The sequence below is a fragment of the Diuraphis noxia genome, unplaced genomic scaffold (genome assembly GCF_037042655.1).
Source record: "Diuraphis noxia isolate RWA-SAM2 unplaced genomic scaffold, SU_Dnox_SAM2 contig0001, whole genome shotgun sequence".
NCBI lineage: Eukaryota > Metazoa > Arthropoda > Insecta > Hemiptera > Aphididae > Diuraphis > Diuraphis noxia.
This window is the reverse complement of record NW_028301711.1, coordinates 22,885,819-22,911,902: the sequence shown is the minus strand read 5'-3', so window position 1 is coordinate 22,911,902 and position 26,084 is coordinate 22,885,819. Positions and strand designations below refer to the sequence as shown.

Genomic DNA, 26,084 nt, shown 5'->3' with positions numbered 1-26,084 from the left:
CCACAACTATACCGTAAAATACGTTATCTCCCATTATCACTATCTCAATAGTCATTTTCGTAGCATGTAAATGTTATAATGAAAATGAATAATAATGTGCTTCGTCGTCGTCGCCGCCGCCTACCGTAGGCATAGATGCCAGAAATCAGAATCATCGTGAGTCGTGACCCCACAAACGTCAAGATGGGCACCGAATACATTATTATGACGTCGTAGTTCGTTTGTTATGCAATTCGTGGTGAAGTCTTACAGATAGTTTTTTTTTTTCTCAGGTAAATGTCTGGAAATGGCCTAATAGTCAGTACAAGATTGTGTTGAAAAAAAAATACTTAACATTCCACGTCCGTGTGCCGCAGAGCTATGATTTTTATGTTTCTAATCATCGTTATTGCTGCCGTATTGCAGATAGCACTGATTTCGGTTTTCATTGGTGAGTTACATTTCTAAATATCTGTTTGATGCAAGATTTTTATGACATACATGACAGCGATTGTTACACATTATTATTCCTGCTGTCAAATGCACACGTTGAGCATTGTTTTTATATCACAATTTTATTCTTTCATTGACAATGTAACCGTATTATTTTTCCATTCGACACATTTATGGTCGATTGAAAACATACATTCATTATGAGGACGTGATATCCGCATGTGTTGTCTCCGTCTTACAAATGCGTAACATGGTACATTTTTCGCTCAGCAGAACATAAAATTTAAATATAATAAAAAGCATATGAGGTTGACTAGATGACAATCATACCTTTAAATTTTATAAGAGGTCAATTCACTCTAATTTTTAAGCAAACGGAGCTACACGTGTTCTGCTGAACGTAAAATTTACTATATAATGCACTTGTAAGACACAGACAACACATGCGGGTATCACGTCCTCTTAATGACAAATCTGTTTTTAAACTCCATAACCAGTGTGTTCACGTCATGACATCAACAACTGTTTTAAACCCATACCTATATATTGTCGTTTTTTTCCATTTTTCAGGTGCTGGAGTTTATTACTTGGCTGAATTTGTCGAGGAACACACATCATTAACAAAAAAAGTTATTAAATGGACAATTCATGTAAGATTAAATACCTATTAATTGTTTATTTACCAAATCATTAAGTGATTTATATCTTTGAACTAATACTATTCATAATTTTGGTGAGTGATGACTTATCATAACCACCAAAATTAAATTAAATTGTTGGAAAGTAAAAAATCATATTTTTGTACACTTCTTGTTCCTTGTTCAAAATATTATGAACTAACTATAATTTTATATAATATATTAGCTTTAAGTCAAAAAGAAAACTGTTTCATTTAAATAATTAAAGTATTATACTGAATTCCAGGTTGTGATAATATGTCATATTGGATTGTATTTATTTGACAATATACCTTTAACTTTGATTGCTTTGGGTCTTTTGAGTCATATAGTGTACTACTTTTTGCTCACTGACTTTCCACACTTCAACTTAACATCGCTATCATTTATTTCGTCAATTATTCTGCTAATTGGAAATCATGTGTTAGCATTCAAATTTTTCCGACAACGTTATACAACATTACCTGAAGTTTGTATACTTTTTTAAAGAATATATCAAATCTTATTTATGTCTTATATTATGTATAATATATATTTATATTTTTTAGATTTTTTCATACTTCACAGTATGTTTATGGATGGTACCATTTATGTTTATATTATCATTATCGGCCAATGATAATACATTACCTGTCACTAATGTGGGTAAGCTTAAAACTTTTAGTAATTATTATTTATTACTATACAATTTCTCCTTAAGTTGTATTATTTGGCATTGGTAAAGTATATTACATACACTATGATTGACATAATCTATTATAATTTTATATGTATAGTTTATGCACAATCGACAATGATATTTTGTTTAACTATGATAATGTTTATTAGCATGCACGCCAAACTATGTTGGTAAGATACCTAAATATATAAAACTTTTCTGTTTTAGACCTAGTATTCAATATGTCAAATCCTTATTAAAAATATTAGTATTGGAATTTAAGTATTGATTTATTCCTTCTGAATATTCTATCATAAAAATCCTTTAGATTAGGAACTACAACAAAAAGATTTAAAAATGTATAATTGTGAAAAATGTAGTAGCGCGATTAAATGATAAAACAATGAACAGAATTATCATCTGAAAAGACACAAGAGTATAAATATATCAGGTGCATTGAAAGGATGTCAAAAAGTTTATTTTTTACTCATATCTACTATTTCTTATGTTTATTCTTGCTGTTGTCCAACTCTTAGATATTGTTTAATTTTGGATCTGAGACTTTGTTTTTATACGGATTGTTCTCTTGTCATTCTCAATAAACCATTATTGATTAGTTTAATATGTGTAGTGGTATTCGTTATTCAGCGCCAATTAATTGGTGATCTAAGGAAATCTATACAAATCAATAAATCACTATTATGTGGAGAAATCAGAAATACAATTTTATTTTTATAATTTTATGTAGAAATAAAAATACTTAAATTCCAGTTATTTAAAGGCATGTTTTCTGGTGACTCCTATACCATCTAATTTGTGTTGGCATGCTGGTAAGGCTTAAACAAAACTTATAAATGCTAGATAAATCATATGCTTTACTGATGCCCAATATTTTCACTACATTTTTTTAAATGATCAGGCTTGTTAAAACTGTAGTATTCGTCAACTTATTATGAATCACAACCATTAATAGGTATAAGGTATATTTGTTAAGTGACACTTGAATTATTACTATACAGGATGTTTCATTTAAGTAAAACATTTGAATTGAAAAGTATTGACTTTTTACTGACAATAATAATAATAATAATATATTATATAATATATATATATTACATACATACATACATATATTATATATAATGATTTTCTTAAAATATGTTATTAAAATTTTTTTGAGTATATAATATTTATCTAGTTAATTATTTTAATGTTAAAATATTTTAAAAATAAATGTACTAGAGTTATGAAAACTTCTGTATTAAGACTATTTAAATTTTATCATAAAATAATTAAAAGTATGTCTACATTTTATTTACCAACAACAATTAAGGCATCTTTTGACATGAATTCAAAATAGATTTATATACATTTAAGTTTTGAACTTAAATATTAATAATTACTGAGTAAATTTATAAGTAAGTTTTAGATTCTGATTGTTAAAATATAGTATAATAATATTAATGATCATATAATAAGACCTTATTACCAGATTTGTTGTTCTTAAAAATTTTTTTTTATTATGTTAGTCAGACAAAGTCAATACATGGGGGGAGGGGGTACATCAGTGTTTTGTTTTAAGTGCTGTGAATCCAAACTAGATTCTTTATACCACATATTGATCTTTTTATAAACATTTTCAAAGCAATTATTCTATTAAAAAGTTCTATCATATTTAAAAGAAACTACTAGATCATTCCAAAAATTACCTACTCTCTTAAGAAGACGTGATACCCACATGTGTTGTCTAAGTCTTATAAATGCGTAACATACCAAACTTTAGCTCAACAGATCATGTTTAGCTCTGGTAATTCAAAAATTTAAAGTGAATTGACCTCTTATAAAATACAAAGGTAAAAATATAGTCCATGAGGTCGTCTAAATAATATTTTCGCCTTTAAATTTTATAAGTGTTCAACTCTCTTTAATTATTTAACTAATGGAGCTAAACGTGATCTGCTGAGTGTAAAATTTGCTATGTTACGTACTTGTAAGACAGAGACAACACATGCGGGGTTCACGTCCTCTTAAGTATACTATTTATAATTAATTACCATTCAATAAAGCTGTATACAACCTTTGGTTCATTCTTTATAACTTAAAATCTATGATTACAATGAACATAAAACTATTAAAAATATCTTCTATACAAAACCTTAGTCCAATGAGATATGTCATATTCAGTGGCGTATTTACAGGTGGGTGGGTAGTCTCCAGTTTTAACCCTTACCCTTCGAAAAAACAAAAGAGTTACCCAATGTTATATCAATATTTTATCATAGGTTTTCTGTTTATTAGACCTTTATCCCTCCTATCCCTCAAAAAATTATTGAAAATACGCCAATAGTAAGATATTTATTACATGAGATTTTTAGCACATAACTAACAAACATTTTTTGATTATAATAATTGATTCTATTTAAAATTTTTATAGATGACAATGTCGTATCACATTATTTCACCAATCGTAAACGAAGTTATAAAATAAAGAACCTTTTTACTTATCTTGGTGATATAACTGGTAAAAACAACCATCTGAAGTAATGATTCAACATGAAGAAATGTTACTTATAACTTAAATATATTATTATAATATATAAGTATTGAATTATTTGTATATTTATGTATTTAATTAATTTTAAGAATACTAATTAGCATTGTTATCTATATATTTTAATAAAAGAAAAAGACTGTTGAATGTACAGTTGTTTGATATCAATTTATGAATGGTGTTATTACTATTTGACGCCGATTTTTGTATTTATATAGTATGTATTCAAAAACAAATGACACTAGTGAAGATAATACACCTTAAACAAATCAATAAGAAAATAAAGTATAATATAAATCTTTTGTGTTTGTAAAAATAGACTCACCCAATAACAGAACAATAAATGATCCTTGCATATCATCTAAATTTACTTTATGATTTGTTACTTCTAATTGTGTGTTGGTCCAACATTGATCTTTTTTGGGTAATGTATCAACCAACCATTTGTTTATGAGACCAACCTTGTGCATTTTTTCGATCCTGAAATAACAGGTGTACTTTTTAAATACCTGCTCTTGAATTATTCTTTTATATTGAAATTGAATATATAGAAAGTTCAAATATCTACTGTACTAGTACTAATAATTAATAAGCATTCTTGTTAATAACTTAAATACTTTTTTTGTGATTTTAAAAGGAAAAGTAGTTATTAATGATTTTTTAAACTTATATTTTAGTAATGTAATTTCTAATTAATTATTATTTATTTATTTTTACCTATTTATTTTTACCTGTTTATTTTGTGATTTAATTGAAAAACCTAATATGTTTTTTTGTTAATGGGTCAGCAGAAAATATGACATTACCTACATAAGTTTGTGTTTTATTTTTTAAATTTACATATATCTTAACTTGTTTAAACTTAAAACTGTTATAAACTTTATTAATCTGGTATTAATAGAAAATAAATTATATATTGAATAATACCATGTAAAATATAGTACATATACAAGATACAAATACAAAATTGCTGATCAACGCAATATTTAATATTGATCCAATCAAGTAATGACATATTAATATTATACACATCTGTGTTTATCTAATGTTTGAAATGTTAAATTAAATCATAATTGAGTAACTTGCAGTCTTAACCTATTAAACATACAACATTTATTTCAACTTTAATTGAAATAGAGTATTTACACAATGTATTAACTATTTGTATTTTAAACTTATTTATTGAATTATATTTACTCTCTGTTTATTCTACTGAGATAAGGGTTTTCTTTTGATAACATCATTGCTAATTTTTCTTCTGCAAAATCTTCATTTCCTGTAAATCACTCTTAAATATTAAGCTTGTTATCATAAAAAATGTAAAGTAATGTATTTTTTAACTGTCTTACCTATAGCAAAGTCACATCTATTAGTTTTAAGGAAATCATTCTTCATAATGTACATTAAGTTGGTTCGACGATGAATGAATGCATGTTTACCCGATCTCACTCTTTCTATGATCGATTGTGACAACTCCTCGTGGTGTTCTGCATTTTTAATTAATTCTTTGACCATTGTATCATCTGATAATGTCTATACATAGAATAAATCAAATTTAGACTATAGGTAGTTATTAACTACCTATATTAATATTTTATTATTAACTACTAGTTAATAATAAAATATTAATAGAGCTAATCCTATAGCTGTGTTTTTTACTAATCCATAATATTTGATATCATTATTTCTGAAGGGGAATCCCTTTAATAATTTAAAGAATCTTTATTGAATTGATTTATAAATATGGTGATGAAAACAAATATTCAATCTACAAGCTTCATCTTTCATTTTAACTTTATTAAAAATCTGTAAAAAAAAAAGCCTTAAAAATAGGTTATTGGAGTTTTTAAATAAACATCATATTTGCGTGATAATCAATTGTAATAATAAAAATGTTAATACATTATATGAAATTATTCAATAAATATATATATTTATTTATTTATTTAGATAACAAATAATGTATTTTTCTTGGAATTTTTTTAATATTGAACAAGCATTTGACTCCATTAATCATAATATTCTATTCAATAGGTAATTATAATATTATTACCTAGGCATAACTGTTATTTGAGTCATACTTAAATGGCAGAATACCTGAATACAGGGAGTAAGGGATCATATTACAATTAGTTGAACTCCGGTTAAACCACGAAATTCGGCCGGTAAAATCAGTGGTTCAAGCATAACCGAGGTTTAAACTATGATTGTAAAACGGGTCCTGAGACGTATAGATAATGATTATATACTCTGTTTAACGAAAGAAAACATGCTACAGCCTGACATTAATTGGTATTTCTGTGCCTCCCCATACCATCCCTTGCCATACTGAAACGTCTGAAACTGATTTCAATAGCAGGGTGACGTGGGAATGATGCGCGAACTAACATGTTCTCTCGTGGAATAAAATATAGTAAGAAATAGGAAATTGATTACTCAGTAACGGAAGGTACTGTACTAGAACCAGTATTATTTATAATGATTCAAGAAATATAATTTGTTTTTCTGAGGATATTACCGTATTATTAAAGAGTCAGTGTTAAGATAATTTATATTAAATAGCTGAAGAAAGAATTACCATATACCAATTTTGAAAATTGGTGGAAACCTTCAGACTTCACTAGAGATCAAGAGGAAGAAAATTAAATATGTTCACTTATTGCCATTAAAGTATTACTCATACTTATGGTTGTTATTACCTAGTATTAACAATGCAATTGTAGTGCATTAAATAGAGTATAGGTTCTTTAAAATATTTTGATATCTATAATACAGCTGCATACCTAATAATTTAAAGTAAAGTCTTCACATTAATTATAATAACAAAGAACACTTTTAGGTATATATTTTTAAATCTCTTTAATGTATTTTAAATAACAAACTAAGCATAATTATCCGAATATCCAATCTATCTTTTCTTATGGTATTTATTTTTGAAAAGGAATTATATATCATACCAACGCATTTTTGAAAAGTCAATATTCAAATTGATTAAATAGGTACCCCGTTAGGTATTCAAAGTTATCTCCATTAAATCAATTTATTTTCTGATTAATATGAAGAATAAAGAGTAGGTAGTAAATTTCAAATAATTTTACGTGAAGAAAAATATTTTTGCCTGCCTAAACACGGCTCTCATTCACTAAACATATTCAACAGGCCTCCCGCTGGGCTACCGATTCAGCGAAAACCATAGGCAGACTGATGCCCAACCTTGGCAGACCATCGCAAAGTAAAAGAGCGCTTCTTGGCAGTTTGGCAAACAGCAAGATGCTGTACGCCTCATCGACTTGGGCCGTCCGTGGCTCAAAATCGGCTAAGAATCGCACAGAACTGGCAAGAGCGCAGAGGACCATCGCACTCCGGCATAATACGTGCTTACAGGACAGTCTCGGTGGACGCCTCATCAGTATTGGTCTCAATGCTACCTGTAGATCTGCTAGCAACAGAAAGGGCTAGAGTTCGGGTTTGCCTGGACGACCAGACTGACGTCGCCCCGAGCATCGTTAAAACACAGGAGAGAGTTATCAGTATCGCAGCTTGGCAATCTCGGGGGGACCGGTCTGATAAAGGCAGATGGACGCACCGGCTCCTCTCTGACGTTGGGCGCTGGTTAACAAAGCTACCGCTAACCCTGACATTCCGACTGACGCAGGTGCTTTTGGGGCACGGATTCTACCAGGCGTACTTCAGGAAGTTGAAACGTGCGGATGACGCTTCATGCGTTTACTGTCAGCACCCTGACGACAACGTCGAACACACCCACCTTCGAGTGTCCAAGATGGGACGCTTAGCGGGAAGATGTACGTCCAGGGGCGGACTGGCCAGGGGGGCTAGGGGGAAATATCCCCCTGAGTCGGTCTGAATTATGAAATTTGGGCCGGTCGTCGAACAATAAACTTGTAATATATTTAGTCAATAAAACATTCATATTGTTTACAAAATCACAACTGATATAGTAATAATATAGTAAAATATTTAGGGGCGCTAAGCTGTATTTCCCCCTGGGCCGACAATCTCCCAGCCCGCCCCTGTGTACGTCCATTCCTTGGTGGTCGATTACCCACGCCGTAAGACGTAACCGATTTCCTCTGTGGACCGGTAGACATAGAAGACCAGAGCGCACGAATGAAGGAATCCTTCATAAGTGCGAGGACCGCATTTATCAACATGACAGAAGGTATTCTCGGCCAGAAAGAAGAGGACGAGAGGGCCATGCAAGCTGCTGGACGCTAATAACAGATTTCCAATCAACAAAACGGAGGGACGACGATCACGGCAAATGTCTGAATGTAACTTATGAACGGGGGTAAGTTGGGGGCATTGTCCCGTCTACCACCCACCATGTATGTGTATTTGTATTTGTATAATGTCAAATAAACGATGACGGCGCCGCGGAAGCAATGCGAAAGCAGTTCCCGCGGCGTCGTCGGTTCAAAACTGGGAAAAAAAAAGGTAGGTACTTACCTATTAGTTTATTAAGAAAATTAGTGAGATACTTGTGTTGATCTGAACATAGGTCTTCGATTCGTGAGTGGAATTTACTTTCAATATCTTTAAGTATAGAGCTTTTCTGGTTTTTTGTTATTTTTAATGTAAAAAAAGCTGAATCACATAATATGTATATAATATAATGTCAAAAAATGGACCTATATGTATGTATATATGGTTTTTACTCTTTCATTTTAATTAATATCACGTGACATAATTTATAAATATGTAAATAATATATTATTTTGGCAACACGATAACACATGACACACTTATATCATATAGTTAATATAAATATGTTCACTACCTATGACATAATATTATTACTTATTAGTAGGCGCCAGCGTGCATCTGATCAACAGGTCATCTAAAATTATCCATTTTTTATTAAGATATTGTATCTAACTTTAACAACTTTTTCATAATATACCAAACCAATTATTGCACTCGGTAATTTTCTGAGTCGATATAGGTATTCAATAAGTATATTTTGTGGGTCAATAGAACAAAATTGTGCCCGGTGGAGCTTATCATAGGTAGGTGCTTCAATCGTATTAATAATATTTTTGAGTATTTAACAATTTTCTTACGGTAAGTAATGAATGTAAATTTGATGTTTTCGGTATTCCCCATGAATATCCTTGAGGTTTACGAGTCATCAAATCGGCCACGTTAGATACCATTGTATCCATCTGTGGAAACGTCAAATACGCTACTAAGTTGCCACTGTACGTAGTCACGATCACTAAAACGAATAGCCACCAAGTGCCGACTACCAATCGACCGCTGTCTGCATCGGGTAAATGAGCTCCCCCTATTCGGTAATCAATATATTTTATAAGACACAATGACAAATCACAAATGTTACTAACGATTAAAAGGGCGGTCGGTAATTGGGACACCTTTTATCTGATTCCCGGAATCCCGGACGAAAAGTCCGAAAATACGAAATTGTCAATTCAATTTTCATTTATTATTATAATATTATATAATATTATTATATAGGTATACACATGTAATATTATATATACATATAGTCACAGTTCCTGTATAATTATTATTTATTTTAAAAATGCAATTGTAGTACTTTCATTAGATATGTAGATCAAATTATTAATTTATATCTGTAAATATATCATATAGGTAACTTTAAAAAAAATAATATTATTATTATAATATTACTGTGGACTATATTTTTTAAGACGTATAACTTTAAAAAAATATATTATTGTTATTATTATTATTGTATTGGCAAACGTAATGTACATTAAATTATTATATTCATTATAATTATTACCGATGTTTTGTAAAATTTTATCTTAAAAAAAAAATAATCCAGTGCATTTCTGTTGTATTTATGATAGGTATAAGAAATAATAAGAATAAGAAAATATAAAATATAATAATTACATAATTATGACAAATTAGACAATTTTGTATTTTTGGACTTTTTATCCATATAGTAAAAATGTGTGGGACTTTTTGTCCAACTTTTATTCTATAGTCTACCGGACTTTTTGCTCTCGGGTTTTTTGACCAATTACCATTTTATCTATGAAATCGATGATTTGTATAAAAAATTTGTTTACGTTTTACTAGTTTATTACCCGGAGATTAGGCCATAAATGTACAGCATAAAAACATACGAATATAACGTATCTAACGTTTATTAACTAATTATTTTTTTTTTCTAATAGGTTCGTAAAAAACAATTATTCTTAGATTATCCTATACGCAGATTTCAGACATTTAATATAATACAGGTAATATAAGATCAATAAATTTAGTGAAATAATAATTATTATAAATTTTTTTTTTCTATTAAATAATAATACGATCTGTATATAATCTGTGTAATTTTTTTCTAGTACATAAAGCTACAATTAATTTTTAAATAATTTAATATCGATCTTACAAAAACAAATCTTTTATATTCTTCATATTTTTTTATTACCTATATTAAAAATAGAATCTACTGTTGATCTATTGTCATAAATTGTTTGCTTTTGAACGTGTTTTTTAATAAAAAATTTAATACTTACAAATTTCAAATAAATTAATATATATATCACAGAATTATTGAACTAACTACATACTAATAGTACTATATTTAACATTCTGTACAATAAAATCTCGATTCTGCATTAGGTAGGTAATAGGTAACTTATACATAATACACCACTACCTAATATAACTGAATTTTTTGTACTTTAATTATTATCATTTAAAACATTGGATAGGAATGTTATGTTTGTAAGTCTCTGTGTGTGTAAATTAATTATTCAATACCGAATAATACAGCCTATTGATAAGTTTAGATATAATATTATTCAAGCATACTGGACAAAAAAAAAAAAAAAAATACACAATTTTAGAGAAATACTGTCATACTGGTTATACTATTATTATTGAATACCAGTTATCTTGGGTTATAAGTGATCCTTAAAATGTACGGATAGGTACGTGAACATTTATGTCTGACTTACCTTGTTGCAACAGTGCTCCGTAAACATACCAAAAACAATTTGATGGTGAATTAAGACCTCCTTTTCTTGGTATGTTGTGATATTCATAGTATGGACTTAGGACATGAAATACATTTAGTAGAGGACCCATAAGACCAACCACAACAGCTATGCATAACCAAGTCTGAAAAATTATAAAAACTAATAACTATAATAATTGTAAAATAAAATAAAATAAGATAATATAAATATTTAATTTTTTTTAAACTTAATAAAACACATATTAATTATTTTAGTTATAGCAAACATGTACACCCTTCTAAGCTTGGCAGCACAACATTAGCAGACATCAATCCAATTAATCTAAAAAATTTATTTGTAGATGTTGGACACGTGTTGATTAACTTTTAGAAGTTGTCACGTTGGTGAAATTGACGCCCTCACTTTGAGTCATCGACTTCAATCTAGTGCCAATATTTTGAAACTAAATTGCAACAATTTGCAACGCAAATCTTAAAATTTTAAACTTCTCCATCTTTGAAAAATCCAATTTTTCGATAAAGTCCAACAAATCGAGAAACTCTTACGTTCACGTCAGCAGCGCAACTAGATATTTTTATACCTACCGTTGAAAATGATATTCAACACATTTTGAAAGTTGTCCAACAGTTTCCAAAATATCGAGCTGAACTACGTGTTTAGCACTAAAAACATGTCCCAACAAACAGTTTCACTGCTGGAGTGAACATGGCAGCCCAAAATTGGAAATCTACTCCCTCCTCCGCCACCGGTGAAAATAATATCCAACAAATTTTATAAGTTTTTATTAAATCGATGTTAAAATTTAAAATACATTAATTTCATTCTATAATAAATTATCTAAATTATGTTGCTGTACAATTTGTATTGCTATATTTTGTAAATCCCCCCCCCCCAACCGTAATTTTATTCTGTGTACGTTTCTGAAATAAACAAAACACACACATATACCTTCCCCGTATAATATGTATCTGGATATAAAACTACCTATTTATTAATTAATTACCAATTTATTAGTGTAACAATAATTTTTAGTACACAAAAAAATGGGCATATTTTTTGAGCTGATAAAATTTAAAATGGTTTAACTTAATCTGGCTACTTTTAAAGTTATACAAATGCCCACTTTGCCTCCCCAATTTATCCCACTATAGACGGCAAGCCATATAATTATTATGCATAATTAAGTGACATATTTTTATTTATTATTATTGTCTTATGAGGTAACTTTAAAATTAAAATTCAATGACTTAAATCATTCTAACCGAAGACTGCTTGTCAGCCTATATTAGACCTACCTAACTATATTTTATGATACCTATTGCTATACTATTACTATAAACAGTGGTCGAAATGGCTCAAGATAAGTGGAGGGATGCCTTACAATCCGGATTTCCTGATATAATCATAACATTCTTCATACCAATCATACCTTGTATAGTATTTTTTTTTTATAGTTCACATTTTGTTTATGCATCAAAATATTGTCAGAAATGACGTTTAGATATTTTAGCATATTGCTAGTTGCTACGTCCCTACTTATTATCATCAATATTGTTACTATTTTTTGATATTAAAATATTATATTATTAGTTCTAAACACGACTATACGGGTATAGATAATAAGATTGCGAAACGGCCTAACGAAAAATAAAAAGTTTTCTTATACATAGGTATAAATATAAAAATCATAATAATTATTTCATTTTTAAACACAAGTCTTAGGAGGAATGCGTTATTCTAGACAAAATAAGTAGAGGGATGTCATCCCTCCGTATAACCCTCCCCCCCATTTCGACCACTGACCATAAAGTAATTTATTTTACTATTATAGACATGATTAGTACCTACATTAGGTTGCATAATTTTTGCAAAGAAATTGTATCTGAAAATGTCATTGTGTGTTTTATGTTGTGTATATACAATAAAATAATTAAAAATACATATATTTAAGTATAATTTATATTTAATACCTACTTAAATAGCTTAAAAGTTTCAAGTTACCTACGTAAGTTCGTAGGTAAATAATTATTTTTTAGCGTTACCAATAACGTAAACGGAGCGGTAAATAACAAAGCTCGGCTTAGTTCCTTTGGTCTGGCAACTAAAATATGATGTGGCTCTAGACTTATGTGTGTTGTATAGTTAACTAATAATTGGTTTGCTTCTTTTACGGCAAATGCAGCTGCTGCAATGAACACCTAATTCAGGAAAATAAGCAATCATTAATCATTACACTTATATACATACATTATATTAAAAAATCTATAATCTATCTATATAATTAATAGGCATGTAAATCAGTGACATAGGGAGGAGCCCCCCTGGGCCAGGACCCAAAGTTCAATTATATGTTCAATTAAAATAGGTATTGCACGAATATTGCTTTATGTAATACTAAATATGGATATGGCCCGTTCGTAATTTTCATGCCATTCCTAAGATTTTGTTTTTTTTGATAGTCTATAATATACATCATTATATTTAGATTTTAAATTGTACAAATCAGTCCCGGTTTGCACTTCACACGATGCATACGTTTATATTTTAACTGATGTAAATACATATTTAAGACAGGTATCATTGTATAAGCAATTAAAAATAGATAATATCGTGGCATTTTCTGAATAAAATCATAATTTGATTTTAATAATAATTGTAGGTGCAGTAAATTTGGTCACAACTTGCAGATTAGTTTGAACTTAAGAATACGACACATAATACTACTATACTATCATACTTATATATTACTTATATATATATATATATAAATTAAATTATGAAACGATAATCAAAACAAACATTTCACAGTTGACAGTGTATTAAAAATCCAAATATTCCATAAAACAATAAGATACCACCCATATATTATTGTTATAGATAGATTTAGCCTACATATATAGGCAGGTACTCTGCTGGTACTCGTAATCTCTAAAATAGCTATTTTCTATACGAATAATGCGTAATACGTTAGGGTAAAAAAAAATAACTACAAGATATATACGCTAAATTTTCTAAGAATTAACAAATACATTTAATAATGCATTCGACAATCAATTCTTATTTGAAACTTACTCTTTCGGATCGAACAAGGTCTATCATTTTATCCCATAATGGTTTTGAGACTACTGCGTCATGTTCACCCAGTGCATTCTATAATATTTATTATTTAATTATAGTACTGATAGTAGTTATTAAAAATAAATAACTAAGATGATTACCTATATAATATTAACTTACATTTTGTAAATAAGTTCTCGTAGTATTCATTTGGTCCGTATTAGGTATGACAATGACATTATAGCTACAAAATATTTATTTAAAAAATCTAATTGTTGAAAAATATTATAATAATTCATAATAGTCGTCAACATTATTATTTTTGATATGTAAGGTAGACAATAAACAATGTTTTTTTTTTATATATTTTTTTTTCTAAGTTGTATATTATAATATAGGTATAGTAAACAATAGAATTATACAATAATATAGCTTAATGAAATACATTTTTTTACCCCTTTCGTTAATTTACAGAAAATAGATTTACTAATATTTAAGACTTATACTTACGTAAAATTTAATGTTTTTGCCAATTGATTGATAATATCGAAAACTAAACCACTATAACCAACCAAATGACCACTCTTATTGAAATTTACGATTTGCCAAGGTGGAAACTGTAATGAGCGTTAAAAGTCTTTAAGAATTTAATAATAGATAAATATTTGCACCTAAATTAATATGAAAATAGAATAGATACATTATTAATGCCGAGTTGCGTAAAAAAGTTTATTGATTGACTATTTATTGATTCACTAAAGTTGAATTGACCAATCATGAGCTTCTTACTCGAGCTTATAGCTCATTTTATTGATCCATTAAATATGTTTAGTGAATTTTTCAACTCAGTAATATTAGCTACAATATATTATGTTTATGTACCAACCTATATCGATCAATTGAATCAAATAACAAATACGAATTTACTTTTATATCATTAATTATTCATATTATGGCACTACCTAATACCTATTATATATTTATTATGTACCAGCGACTGTATGAGTATAAACAATAAACATTATATGAATACTTGACATTTTATAAATTATGATATAATTGCGTTTTCTGAAATAATATAAGTAATAGGCATAGCAATATAACATTGATTATAAATGTCTTTTTTTTATATATATTATTTATAATCAATGTGAATAATGAATATTATAGAGTATAGCTACCATAGGTACCTATAGGCTATAATTTTATGTGAGTACTTATATCAAATAACAATATGTAATAATCTACCAACTTATTTTTTTATATGTAAAAGTAAGTCAATATATGCATCACAATATTATTAATATAACTTATATTTATATTTATATATTGAAAAACTTATACATGGCATAGCCACAAATAGGAGAGGGCTTTAGGAGCTACGTCCGCCCAAAAATTCGATTAGCCCCTTCAAATATTTCCTAATTTTTTTTTATCTTATCCTATATCATTATACTAGGGTTTCAGTCTCTCCGAATCGCAAACTCTGTTTGGGCTTATTACATAATATATAGTCCAGACGGCCATAGGTATATATTTCAATTAATGGACAATATACAACATTTTATAATTCTGAGCTAGGTATGTAGTGATGTATTGTGATAGCTGTGTTACCTCATACATAGTAATAGATTAGTGGCTATTCGATATTGAACAATTTGAGAATTATAATCTTATTTTTAGTAGTATAGGTAGTATAAATTCGATTTCTACTTACATTAAATGTAGCAATAGGTAATGCCATTCTTCTAAAACCATTTGCCAAATGCATGAAAAGTGGTTCAGTTAGCTTTAAACCAGTTTTTGTATTCCAATAACCCACCGGAAGAATGTAACATCCTTGACCAAAATGTTCTTGACCCCAAGTAACGCCAGAATCAATTTGCCACAATGAGCATGTTTCGCATACACCTGATTCGTTCAAACGAAACTGTCAACAATAACATATAAATAATAATAATAATAATATGTTTAAAAGTTTTTATTTTTAAATCTGTCACATGTATTTATATTATAAGATTAATATAGTTAGAACTTATTTTATTTCATACATTTATTTTTTCAAAAAACTAAAACCATATAGTTAAGGTAAGTATTTTATATGTTGTAACTTTTATAGGTATATATAAAAATTAAATACGTAACTATCTATTATTGTTCCTAAACAAATTAGGGAAGAGTGCATACAATATAGTAGGTAGTTATTAGATAATTATGACTATGTAATTATCGACCAATGACCAATAACATTCACGTCTAGTTTATCATTGTTACAATAGCTGCCTACTGCTATCAATTATTATTTCTAATTATAATTTTGAAAGCCGAGTGTCACTGCTGGGTAACTATTCCTATCAAGTATTCACTGCCAATATATTATCTTTTTCTCTCATATGCTTATTGTAATTATGTTTACAGATTGTATATTTTCTAATAAATATTTAGAAAAAAAAAATTATAATTTAAAAAGAAAGTCTTTTTTAATAAAAAGAAAAAAATATCTTACTAAATGCAAGGCATTTAAAGACGTATCGAAAGTTCTATAAATTGTATGTATAGTGTTAAAAAAGTTGAGAAACGCTTATTGTATATTCAATATTCTTAAGAATAACAGGGTAGGTAACTTAAAAAAATAATTATTACCCTTTCAACTAGACCATAGGCCTCATTGTCCAGACCTCATTCGCAGGTTATGCACAACAGTGGCGTATGAAGGGGATGGGGAAACTGCCAATCCTCCCCCCCCCCCAAAAAAAAAAAAAATAAAAATAAAAATTTCTGTTAGGGTTTGGGGATTTGAATTATACACATGATGAAAAATAAAAAATTTAATATGAAAATAGAAATTGAGAAAAAAAGGTTCATATTATGCATCAAAATGTACTATGCAAATTTGATCAAATTTGCAGGTCATGCCTGTGCATGACAGGCATGACCCGTGGACACGCCTATGAACTAGACTCTAAAATAAGGCTAAAGAGTACTTTCTGCATGTGATTCATATCATATATTTACAATATTTGATAATATCATAATATGACATTATTATCATTTTTAATTTTAATATTATGCAATATTTGCATATTATAAATATATATTTATATTATTGATGTAAAAGTTCACAAGTTGTAAGTAAATAGTCTAATATAGTAATAACTACTACACATTTTACTTGATTATATTGTTCAATTTTACCTTAATGAACGATACCATCGATTGTCTCCTATCAATTTTTGACGGTCTAATTTCATCCCATTCTTCTTCTGATACTCGTTGTGATAACTCTAATTCTTGTTGAATCAATGCACTGAAGGCCATTATGAACACAGACATTAATTCATCCACCAAACACAAGATACCGCCCTTTAAATAGATTAAAGTATAAAATTCCACAGTAAAGTAAACAGTTCAAATTATATAGGTAAGTATTAAATATTGTCAGCAAATTTTTTTTATCATAATGTGGGTGAAAAACGTAAAAATCCTTCTACTTAAGTTTCACAATAATGAAAATACGTTCAAGATTATAAGTTAATTGAACACTTAATAATGGTTTAAAATATAGGCACTTATAAATATCATATATATGTAGAATGAAGTTAGTGCCAAATGGCAAAATTAATATGATACTTTTATTCTTTTATTTTGCTACCTACACGAAAAATGCTAATTTAATGTATTGAATAAATATGTTATACAAAAATAATAGATTTATTTTTAGATTTTGAATGAAACGATAAACCATGAATGTATTGATTTTCAAATGATATGTGTATGTGTTTTACATTCGAACACCGATAAATCACGTTCATTATAATATGGTAATTACCTAGTGGCTAGTACTTAGTACCTAAATACCTAGTTTACATACGGGTACACTCTTTCATAATAATAAGATTTGGTTTTATATTGATGTAAAAAAAAAATTGATGTAATTTATACTTTTTAATAGGTCATGTTAGGTTAGGGTTAACTTAGTTTTAAATTCAATTTAATACTGATTTATATACAACTTGTAAGACACTTGTGATATACAAAGTCGAAAGTTTGGCCTGCTTATAAGCACACTCAAACTACCTAATTTTCATATGGTTGACGACAACAAGAATGCATATTACCTTAATATATACTTTATGATTATTTCAATATATTTTTTTATTATATTTTAATATATAATATCATACATACAAATTACAAATAAATAAAAATGCAACAAACTCAAAATAATTAATGTTTGATCAATATTTTTTGCATTATAGGATTATTCACTTAATTTATAGTTGTATAAGTACCAACAATAATATTGGTTTATTGGTCAATTATTCATTACATTACTTGTAAAGTTGTAATTCAAAATTGAGCATGAATCATTGACATTTTGCAAGGGGCTTAGTATAGGCAATATATAATACTTTCCGGACAAAATATATTGTTTTACCTCTTATTAAGAATCCTCGTATATTATAGGTAAGTTCTAGAAAAATAAGGATTTTACTTTCAGATTCAGAGTGAAATGACGAATGTATTGATTTTACAGTGATGTGTGTTTTTTTGTTAATTTAATTATTTATTTATTTTTTGTGTCAGTCTACACAAAAAGTTGTCGAAATAAAGTTTAATTTTCAGCTTCAGTAGCTTTTCCGGTGGGAAAGTGAATGTAGTTGGTATATCGGGGAGGATAAAATCCACATCAGTTTTCAAAATTTTCAGGAAAAGCAAAGAAAAATTCAGGAAAAACGGGAATTTTTACGCAAATTCGGATTTTGGATCTTGGTGTAACTCTAAGACAAATTACCGTGTACACATGAAATTTACACTGAATATTTATATTGGTATTTTATATACTTGATTACATTTTAAAAATATTTCAAATATTTGTAAGCGATTTATAGACATTTTTAATTTAAATTTTTTCGTTTTTTTTCTACGTATTAAAGTCAATAAAAAAAGGTTAAAAAGCTTCAAAATTTAATACCATACTCCTTACAATGACAGTTAAAAAGTATTAAAGTACATAGTCACAATTTTTTTTTAAAGCATTTCAAACTTAAATTTTGATAAAATTTATGAAATTGAAAATTTTATAAATTATTTAGTTGTTAAAAATGTATAAAACGTTCAACTATTGTAGTTAAATATCGAAAATTTAAAACAAGGTCTTACGTAATTAGCTAATTCAGTAACAAAAAAAATCTAAAAACTGTACAAACATTTTTTTTAAATAGTTATTTTAAGTTCAAACTTGCACAAAATTCCATACTAAATAACCTAACCTAACCAATTTTTTTTGGTTATATTTTTGTAATTTAAAAATATTGTTCGTCGACACTTGAAATTTTTAGAGTTTACTTTATATTCTAATTACTGAGTGAGTCGGGTACATAATGAATCTGATTTGATTAATTTGGAATTTATTTTATAGGTACCTACATTTTTTTAAAAATAATAACAATATAATTAATATAGTATAAAATATCTTAGACTTACAAACCGTCTCCGCTCAGAATAGTTTTTCATATACATATAATGATATCATATAATTGAATTCAAATTAAATACCATTCATTACAGTTACCCACTTACAGTTTACCTTCTGTACAGCAGAGCGATATCCAATTACCCGCTTTTTTGTATTTAATTTATCCTAACTGATAAAAATATTGAATATTAATTATGTTCCAGCCGATGAAAAGTAAACTTCTTAATCAAATTGAAAATCTTTAATTTTTTTAAATCGAACCACTAGAAGGTCGTCGTCATTGTTGAAAAATGTGTAAAATGTTTTTATTTTATTTTATATGTTAGTTGCGTAATATTTGGATGTCGAATTAAGCATTAAATAATGGGCTAAACATAGTATTAAATATATTGTTATACCTACCTAAATATTATTTTGCTCAATTTTAATTTTTTTTCATAAAACACAAATTTTAAACGTGTTTTCATGTTTTTGTTTAAATGTCACTAGTATTATTCTAACGAATTGTAGGATTTTATTAAGGTATTAAAATATGATCTTTGTAAACTTACAATACATTTGGTATCGGGTTTTGTAGAGTTGTAAATAAAAGATATATTTTCTCCTTCGCTTAACAGATTTGTAAATGATGATGTATTAGTTTTAGATGAATCTATATCTGGAATAACAATTAGCCAACTATTTTCAGCAGTCATCAAATTCAATGATTTAGCCTAAAATTATAAAAAATACTTTTACACTCTAGTATGCTATATTTTATTCTTTGAATATAATAATACTTACCACGTCTATGATTAATGGTACATAATGGACGCTAACAACGCAAATATAATTTGAATTAATTTCGCTCATTTTTAAGAAATGTTCGAGATCTTCCATAAATAATTTTCTCCTTCAAAATATACGATAAAGAAAGATTATTTGTATGCGCAGTGTAGGGTGCAGAACAAATGACAAATGTAATACAAAAAAGACAATTATTATTATTAAAATATTGATTTGGTTATTTTAAAATTAAAGTTATTTTACACTTAAACGTGTCTTTAAAATCAATTGATAAACGGTACAGTGATGTTAAAATAAGTAGTTCCTGTAGTTGTATACATCAGTTATTTAAAATAACATACCCTATCATCCGGATTATCAAGGTAAATTAAAAATTATATCACAATGAAACCTAGCCACTTTAAAGCTCACGGGACCATCAAAAGTGTCAACTACAGGTGACATTGCTAGGTTTCACTGTATAATATGTATAATATGTATTATGTATATATTATATATTATTATATAGTATTATTATCCTTTTTATTTTGGTTTAAAATAATTCTTCCATTAATTAGAAAATTATAATTTATTAAAAGTGAAAAAACATGTTTCAAAATAAAATATAATAAACCTGACACTAAAATTCTAAAATACTTTAGCAGGCCCGTGAATCACAATATTGATATTGTGTCACGTCAATACAGTATCGGAATCTAAAATTAGTACAGTTATAGGCGGTATAGGTATTACCAAATTTAACATATCTGAAATTTATTAGGTATCTTTTATTGTATTTAATTACGTTTTTATTTTAAATTTATTTATTCAATTATTATGTATCAAATAGAAAGTCCTAATTTAATATATTACTATAAATTATATAACAAATATATTAGTATAGAATATAGATGGTAGACCAGGGGTGTCCAACCCACGGCCCGCGGGCCACATGCGGCCCATTATTGTAGATTTTGATGTGGCCCTCGCTTCAATTTAAAAACCATGAATTAATTGTATATAATATATTAATATTACGAGAACAAATTTATTTTAAGAATAAACATAAACAACAATAAATACAATTAAAAAAAATGTAAACATATTAAATAAATATATTAACATAATATATTATAATATAATATTATAAATATATTATTATTTATATTATATTAACATATTATATAAAATATATAAACATAAACAACACGTCCGTGTTTTTAATCTAGAATATAATTTATTTATTAAATTTGAATGTATTATTATTAAAAAAAAGTATGTGGCCCACAACAACTTCTACCTGATGATGTGGCCCAGTCTTCACAAAACGTCGGACACCCCCGTGGTAGACTGTATATGTATATAGTCTATATATTAAAAATGTATATATAAAGAGTGTATCAGAAAGATTAAAAAAAAAAATTATGCTAATTAAAAATATGACAAAAATTGTTAATATTATAATATGATAAGTAAATAATTTAAGAAATATACTCATATTAGTAAATTCTCAAACATCATATTTTTTAAAAAGTTATTACGTTCCAAATTAATTTAACCAAAAAAATATTGAATCTTAAAAAAATTCTAAAAAATAAACTACTTGACATACATAAATCTTTTTATCATAAACATTGTTCTTATGATCAGATTCAAAAATAGGCTATTTTGAATTTATCCAAAAAAATTTTTACCAATTTTTAAGTTTTTATTTTCAGTATTAAAAAATAAAAAATACAAAAATTATATTAAAATGTATCGTAAGAGTCTGTGAAGTATATATAAAATAACATTTTTAAATATTTTTCAACAAAAGTTATTTCATATGTCAGATCATCGTGAGACACCCTGTATATTTTTACTGGATATCTAAAATATTAATAATAGTATGTATCGAGTAGAGTTCGTGTTAGTGAACATTATTAAAGTATCAATTTTTAAAACCTTTTCCACTCAGATCCTTGCGTATAAATTTCAAAAATAGTTATGGATGGTGAAAAAACATTACTTGGATAGTATTTTGTCAATGATGTTACAATATGTTGTAAAACGCTATCACCTGAAATAAAAATTTGTAAATGATTTAATGTTGAATCGATGTAAAGTATTTTGTTCTTAGTGTCAATAGCCAAAGACAATTACTAATAGAATTATCATGCATTAAAATTGCTGATTTCCATGAAAACGCATTTGACATTCTTAAATCCAACATCATTTGAGAAAGTTCCGAATGATGGGCAGTCAAAGGAATAGTAATTGCCTCGTCTACTGGTAGTCTCGGGCAATCAGTATCTAAGGAATTATTAAATCATTATTGTTAAACATATATTTGTGCCATCAGCCATCAGGCTATAGTGTTCAATGACCAATATGCAGTTGTTGGAAATTACTGTTTCGCTTTGATCAACTTATTTGAATATATAATTTGTCTTTATATTTTTAGTACTTTACGTCGTTTAAAGATATAACTGAGAAACTGAATGGTAAATGAAAGGTTAAGTGGTTAAGATCTGATTAATATTCATCGACAGAAGTACGAAAGCGAACGAAGCTACCTCAAGACTTATATTTTCACTAAAAGTATTTTGCGCCTATATAGAGAGCTACTTCTCTACGGGTGTCTGTTGTTTTTTGTTTTGCATATTCGTAATAGTAGGTATACTATTTTTACGCTATAGAATGATTTATCTTAACTTATCAATTTTGAAAATTATCTGATATTTTATTGAACTATACCTATTGATTATTATTGTATTTTATTAAAAAATATAGATATTATATAAGTATCTATACCTATCTGATATATTGCCTAAACTTTACTTGCTACTGTCCATTAAAATACGCATCAAAATATTTAATTTAACAATTGATATAAAAATTGTACGTATACCTAATGTTTAAAGTTGTTTCCTAATTAATTATGTTAACTTTTAAATATATACATAACCTGTAATTGAAATATATAGTAATCCATTTAATCCTTCAAATTCAGCTTTATAATATAAATCCCAAATGTCTTCACAGTATGATACAATGAATATCGTGACCATATCTAAAGTTAAAAATCAATTATATTTATTATCTGTATTATATAAACTCATAAGGTAAGTATCTTAAATAGCAGTGACGTAATTTGGAATTGATTCTGGGGCCTAGGGTGGGGTATAAGTTTATATTATCGTCCTAGTAGGGGGATAAGCCCTTCACACATCCGTGATCATTAAATTTCATAGATCAATAGTATTATATTAATTTTTTATTATAAATTAAATGAGGCAATGGTATAATAATGGTTTTCTGCAAAGTTATGTTTTAACTATGAGCCATACAATTTTCTTGTCATATATTATAATTGTTGAGGTATCGTAGATTTAAATTATTAAAATAAAAAGAAATTTCAAGTTTAATAATGTCCATACATTTTTATTTCTTATTTTAAAATCTTAAAATCAATTGCTTACTGGAATTAAATTATGATTATTTAAAAAAAGGCTCGAGGGATATCCCCATATCACCATCCTTTCTTCACGCCATAATTACGCCACTGCTAAACATCGCCTGTTGTATACTATATACATTATGCATATTATAATTTAAAATTCAATGGTATATAAATAGTTTTCCGTGGCTCGCCTAAAAAAGTTTACACACAGGTGTGCTATCAAGCACTATATGTGACTGAAACCTAATTATTTTCGCAATTCACGTTCTATATCTTGACTTTATCAGTGGCGTTATAATGAAGGGAGGGGTTATATCCACACATATACATCCATGCGAGGTACATGAGGAGTACTATACATGACAATGCAGTTTAGCTCGTAAGTGATTTTTGTAATTTTTTCGGAAAACTATATACTAACACATATTTCAACGAATTAATTACAATGGTACAATCGAAATTTGTCGCGAGATCTTGTTTAAAAGTTATAACCTTTTGAAGTTCGAAATTTTGAGTATAGTATAATATACTGATCATTCCACTAATCTACTCAAAACTAAATACATTTTAAAACTTTATTTATTATTATATCTTATTACATTTTATATATTATAGATCACAATGGTGTAGTTGAGTTTTTAATGAACATAAACCGACAGTTTTTTTTTAGTAAGGGGGTATTGTAGGTAAATATTTCAATCCTTCCCCACTCACAGTCATGACCAAATTACACCACTGGAAGAGTATAGACAATATTGTACTTAAATGAACGAAGTCGTTTTTAAGACTGTTTTATGTATCCTTGCTCCTTGGGTTATAATTAGAGCCCGGATTTAAATGCATTTAAAAAGTTAAAACCATACAAATATGCTTTAAAAAATAACCAAAATGTAATTTATATAATAAATTTTTTATACAGTTTGATATTTTAATTTGAAATTTATAAATAAAATATAATTATTCATTATTATTATTTTTTTTTAATTGAAAATTAGAAAAATTGGAAAAATTTACTTGATGCTGCTATGATGTGGACACGCAGGTATGTTTTGGGGGCAATATTATTCATTCTAAACATATAAGGTATTAAAACATGCATTAATAAGTACGCTAAATATGTGCAGCATATTGAACAAATATGGATTACAAACAAAAAAATGCTTAAAATATTCTAAAAATGAAAAAAGGCTGAAATATGCAAAAAAAATGCTAAATATTATATTTTTATTTTTGAAATATTCGTTATATAAAATGAATTATGTACTTGGAAACCATTGTCTAAGATCAACCAAAAAAATATGCACTTTGCATTTAAATCCGTGTTCTAGTTATAACTAAATATAAGACATTAAATTAAATTGTATTTTTTATAAAAAAATATACAATTTGACTTTGCCTTACCTCTCGAAAGTTTAATGTTAGTTTTTGTATAAATGTCAACGGACACTCCAGCTTGTTTAAATACATCTTGCTTTAATTTGTAAATGTGTCCATTAATGGTATTCAAAATTTCATTATTTTTGCTTGCGGTAAACTCTGGGTTTATTATTATAGCTAAGTAAAATAATTCACAAAAATAAATTATAATAATTCATAATATAATTTTGAACGACTTAAAAAAATTTTTTTTATTACTTACCAACTGTATCGTTATTCTTTGGACCTGTATCAATGTTGTATATATTGAGACCATTACAAATCGTAATTAACAAAATGTTGTGCGTTATAATGTATACTGTGGTTAAGATCATCGTGTCTGGTCATCAACATGCCGTTATAAGTATAACTTTTAGAAACCCGACTCAAAACTACTTCTACTTTCTGCACTTATATTACCTATCGAAAAAATAATCGAATATTAAATCAAGTAACTGTCGGTTTGTCATATTTCATTTCACTAGTTTTTATAATTTTAATTTTTGATATTATTTATACTGCTATTAAACATAAAATCAAGTAATATTATATATCATATGAACATTACTAACAATCACGCGACGTAGGTTTCGTGTAGGTATACTACGC

The 26,084-nt window shown here is 27.5% G+C and overlaps 2 protein-coding genes across 3 annotated transcripts; one reads left to right on the top strand and one right to left on the bottom strand.

The window, feature by feature from the left end:
• The first annotated feature begins 9 nt into the window (after nt 1-9).
• Nucleotides 10-4,490, top strand: LOC107168268 (protein TEX261). 2 transcript variants are annotated; one of them, XM_015517617.2, is made up of 6 exons: nt 10-156; nt 273-430; nt 1,003-1,082; nt 1,357-1,578; nt 1,658-1,754; nt 4,202-4,490. In XM_015517617.2, exons 2-6 carry the CDS (start codon nt 361-363, stop codon nt 4,309-4,311), a joined length of 579 nt encoding a protein of 192 aa, XP_015373103.2. In that variant the 5' UTR covers nt 10-156; nt 273-360; the 3' UTR covers nt 4,312-4,490. The 2 variants fall into 2 exon arrangements, with proteins under 2 accessions (XP_015373103.2, XP_015373102.2); XM_015517616.2 differs by having other exon boundaries at nt 46-430.
• On the bottom strand, nt 4,438-26,084 carry Ir93a (Ionotropic receptor 93a). Its single transcript, XM_089230840.1, has 19 exons — nt 25,699-26,084; nt 25,461-25,613; nt 23,565-23,669; nt 22,760-22,909; nt 22,562-22,676; nt 20,636-20,744; nt 20,404-20,565; nt 17,569-17,736; nt 16,091-16,303; nt 14,884-14,990; nt 14,554-14,617; nt 14,389-14,466; nt 13,359-13,514; nt 11,296-11,458; nt 9,400-9,623; nt 5,668-5,851; nt 5,516-5,594; nt 4,644-4,798; nt 4,438-4,577 (listed from the first exon to the last, which is right to left on the bottom strand). The coding sequence occupies exons 1-19, from the start codon at nt 25,808-25,810 to the stop codon at nt 4,483-4,485; spliced, it is 2,592 nt and encodes an 863-aa protein (XP_089086966.1). The 5' UTR covers nt 25,811-26,084; the 3' UTR covers nt 4,438-4,482.

Excerpts from the sequence above, each read along its gene's own strand:
- Ir93a (XM_089230840.1), bottom strand. The coding sequence starts at position 25,810 with ATGATCTTAACCACAGTATACATTATAACGCACAACATTTTGTTAATT. Across the intron at positions 22,677-22,759 it reads AATGCATGATAATTCTATTA|GTGATAGCGTTTTACAACAT; the intron begins GTAATTGTCTTT and ends TTTTTATTTCAG. Across the intron at positions 16,304-17,568 it reads CGATGGTATCGTTCATTAAG|TTTCGTTTGAACGAATCAGG; the intron begins GTAAAATTGAAC and ends TATTGTTGACAG.
- LOC107168268 (XM_015517617.2), top strand. The coding sequence starts at position 361 with ATGATTTTTATGTTTCTAATCATCGTTATTGCTGCCGTATTGCAGATA. Across the intron at positions 1,083-1,356 it reads TTATTAAATGGACAATTCAT|GTTGTGATAATATGTCATAT; the intron begins GTAAGATTAAAT and ends ACTGAATTCCAG. Across the intron at positions 1,579-1,657 it reads GTTATACAACATTACCTGAA|ATTTTTTCATACTTCACAGT; the intron begins GTTTGTATACTT and ends TATATTTTTTAG.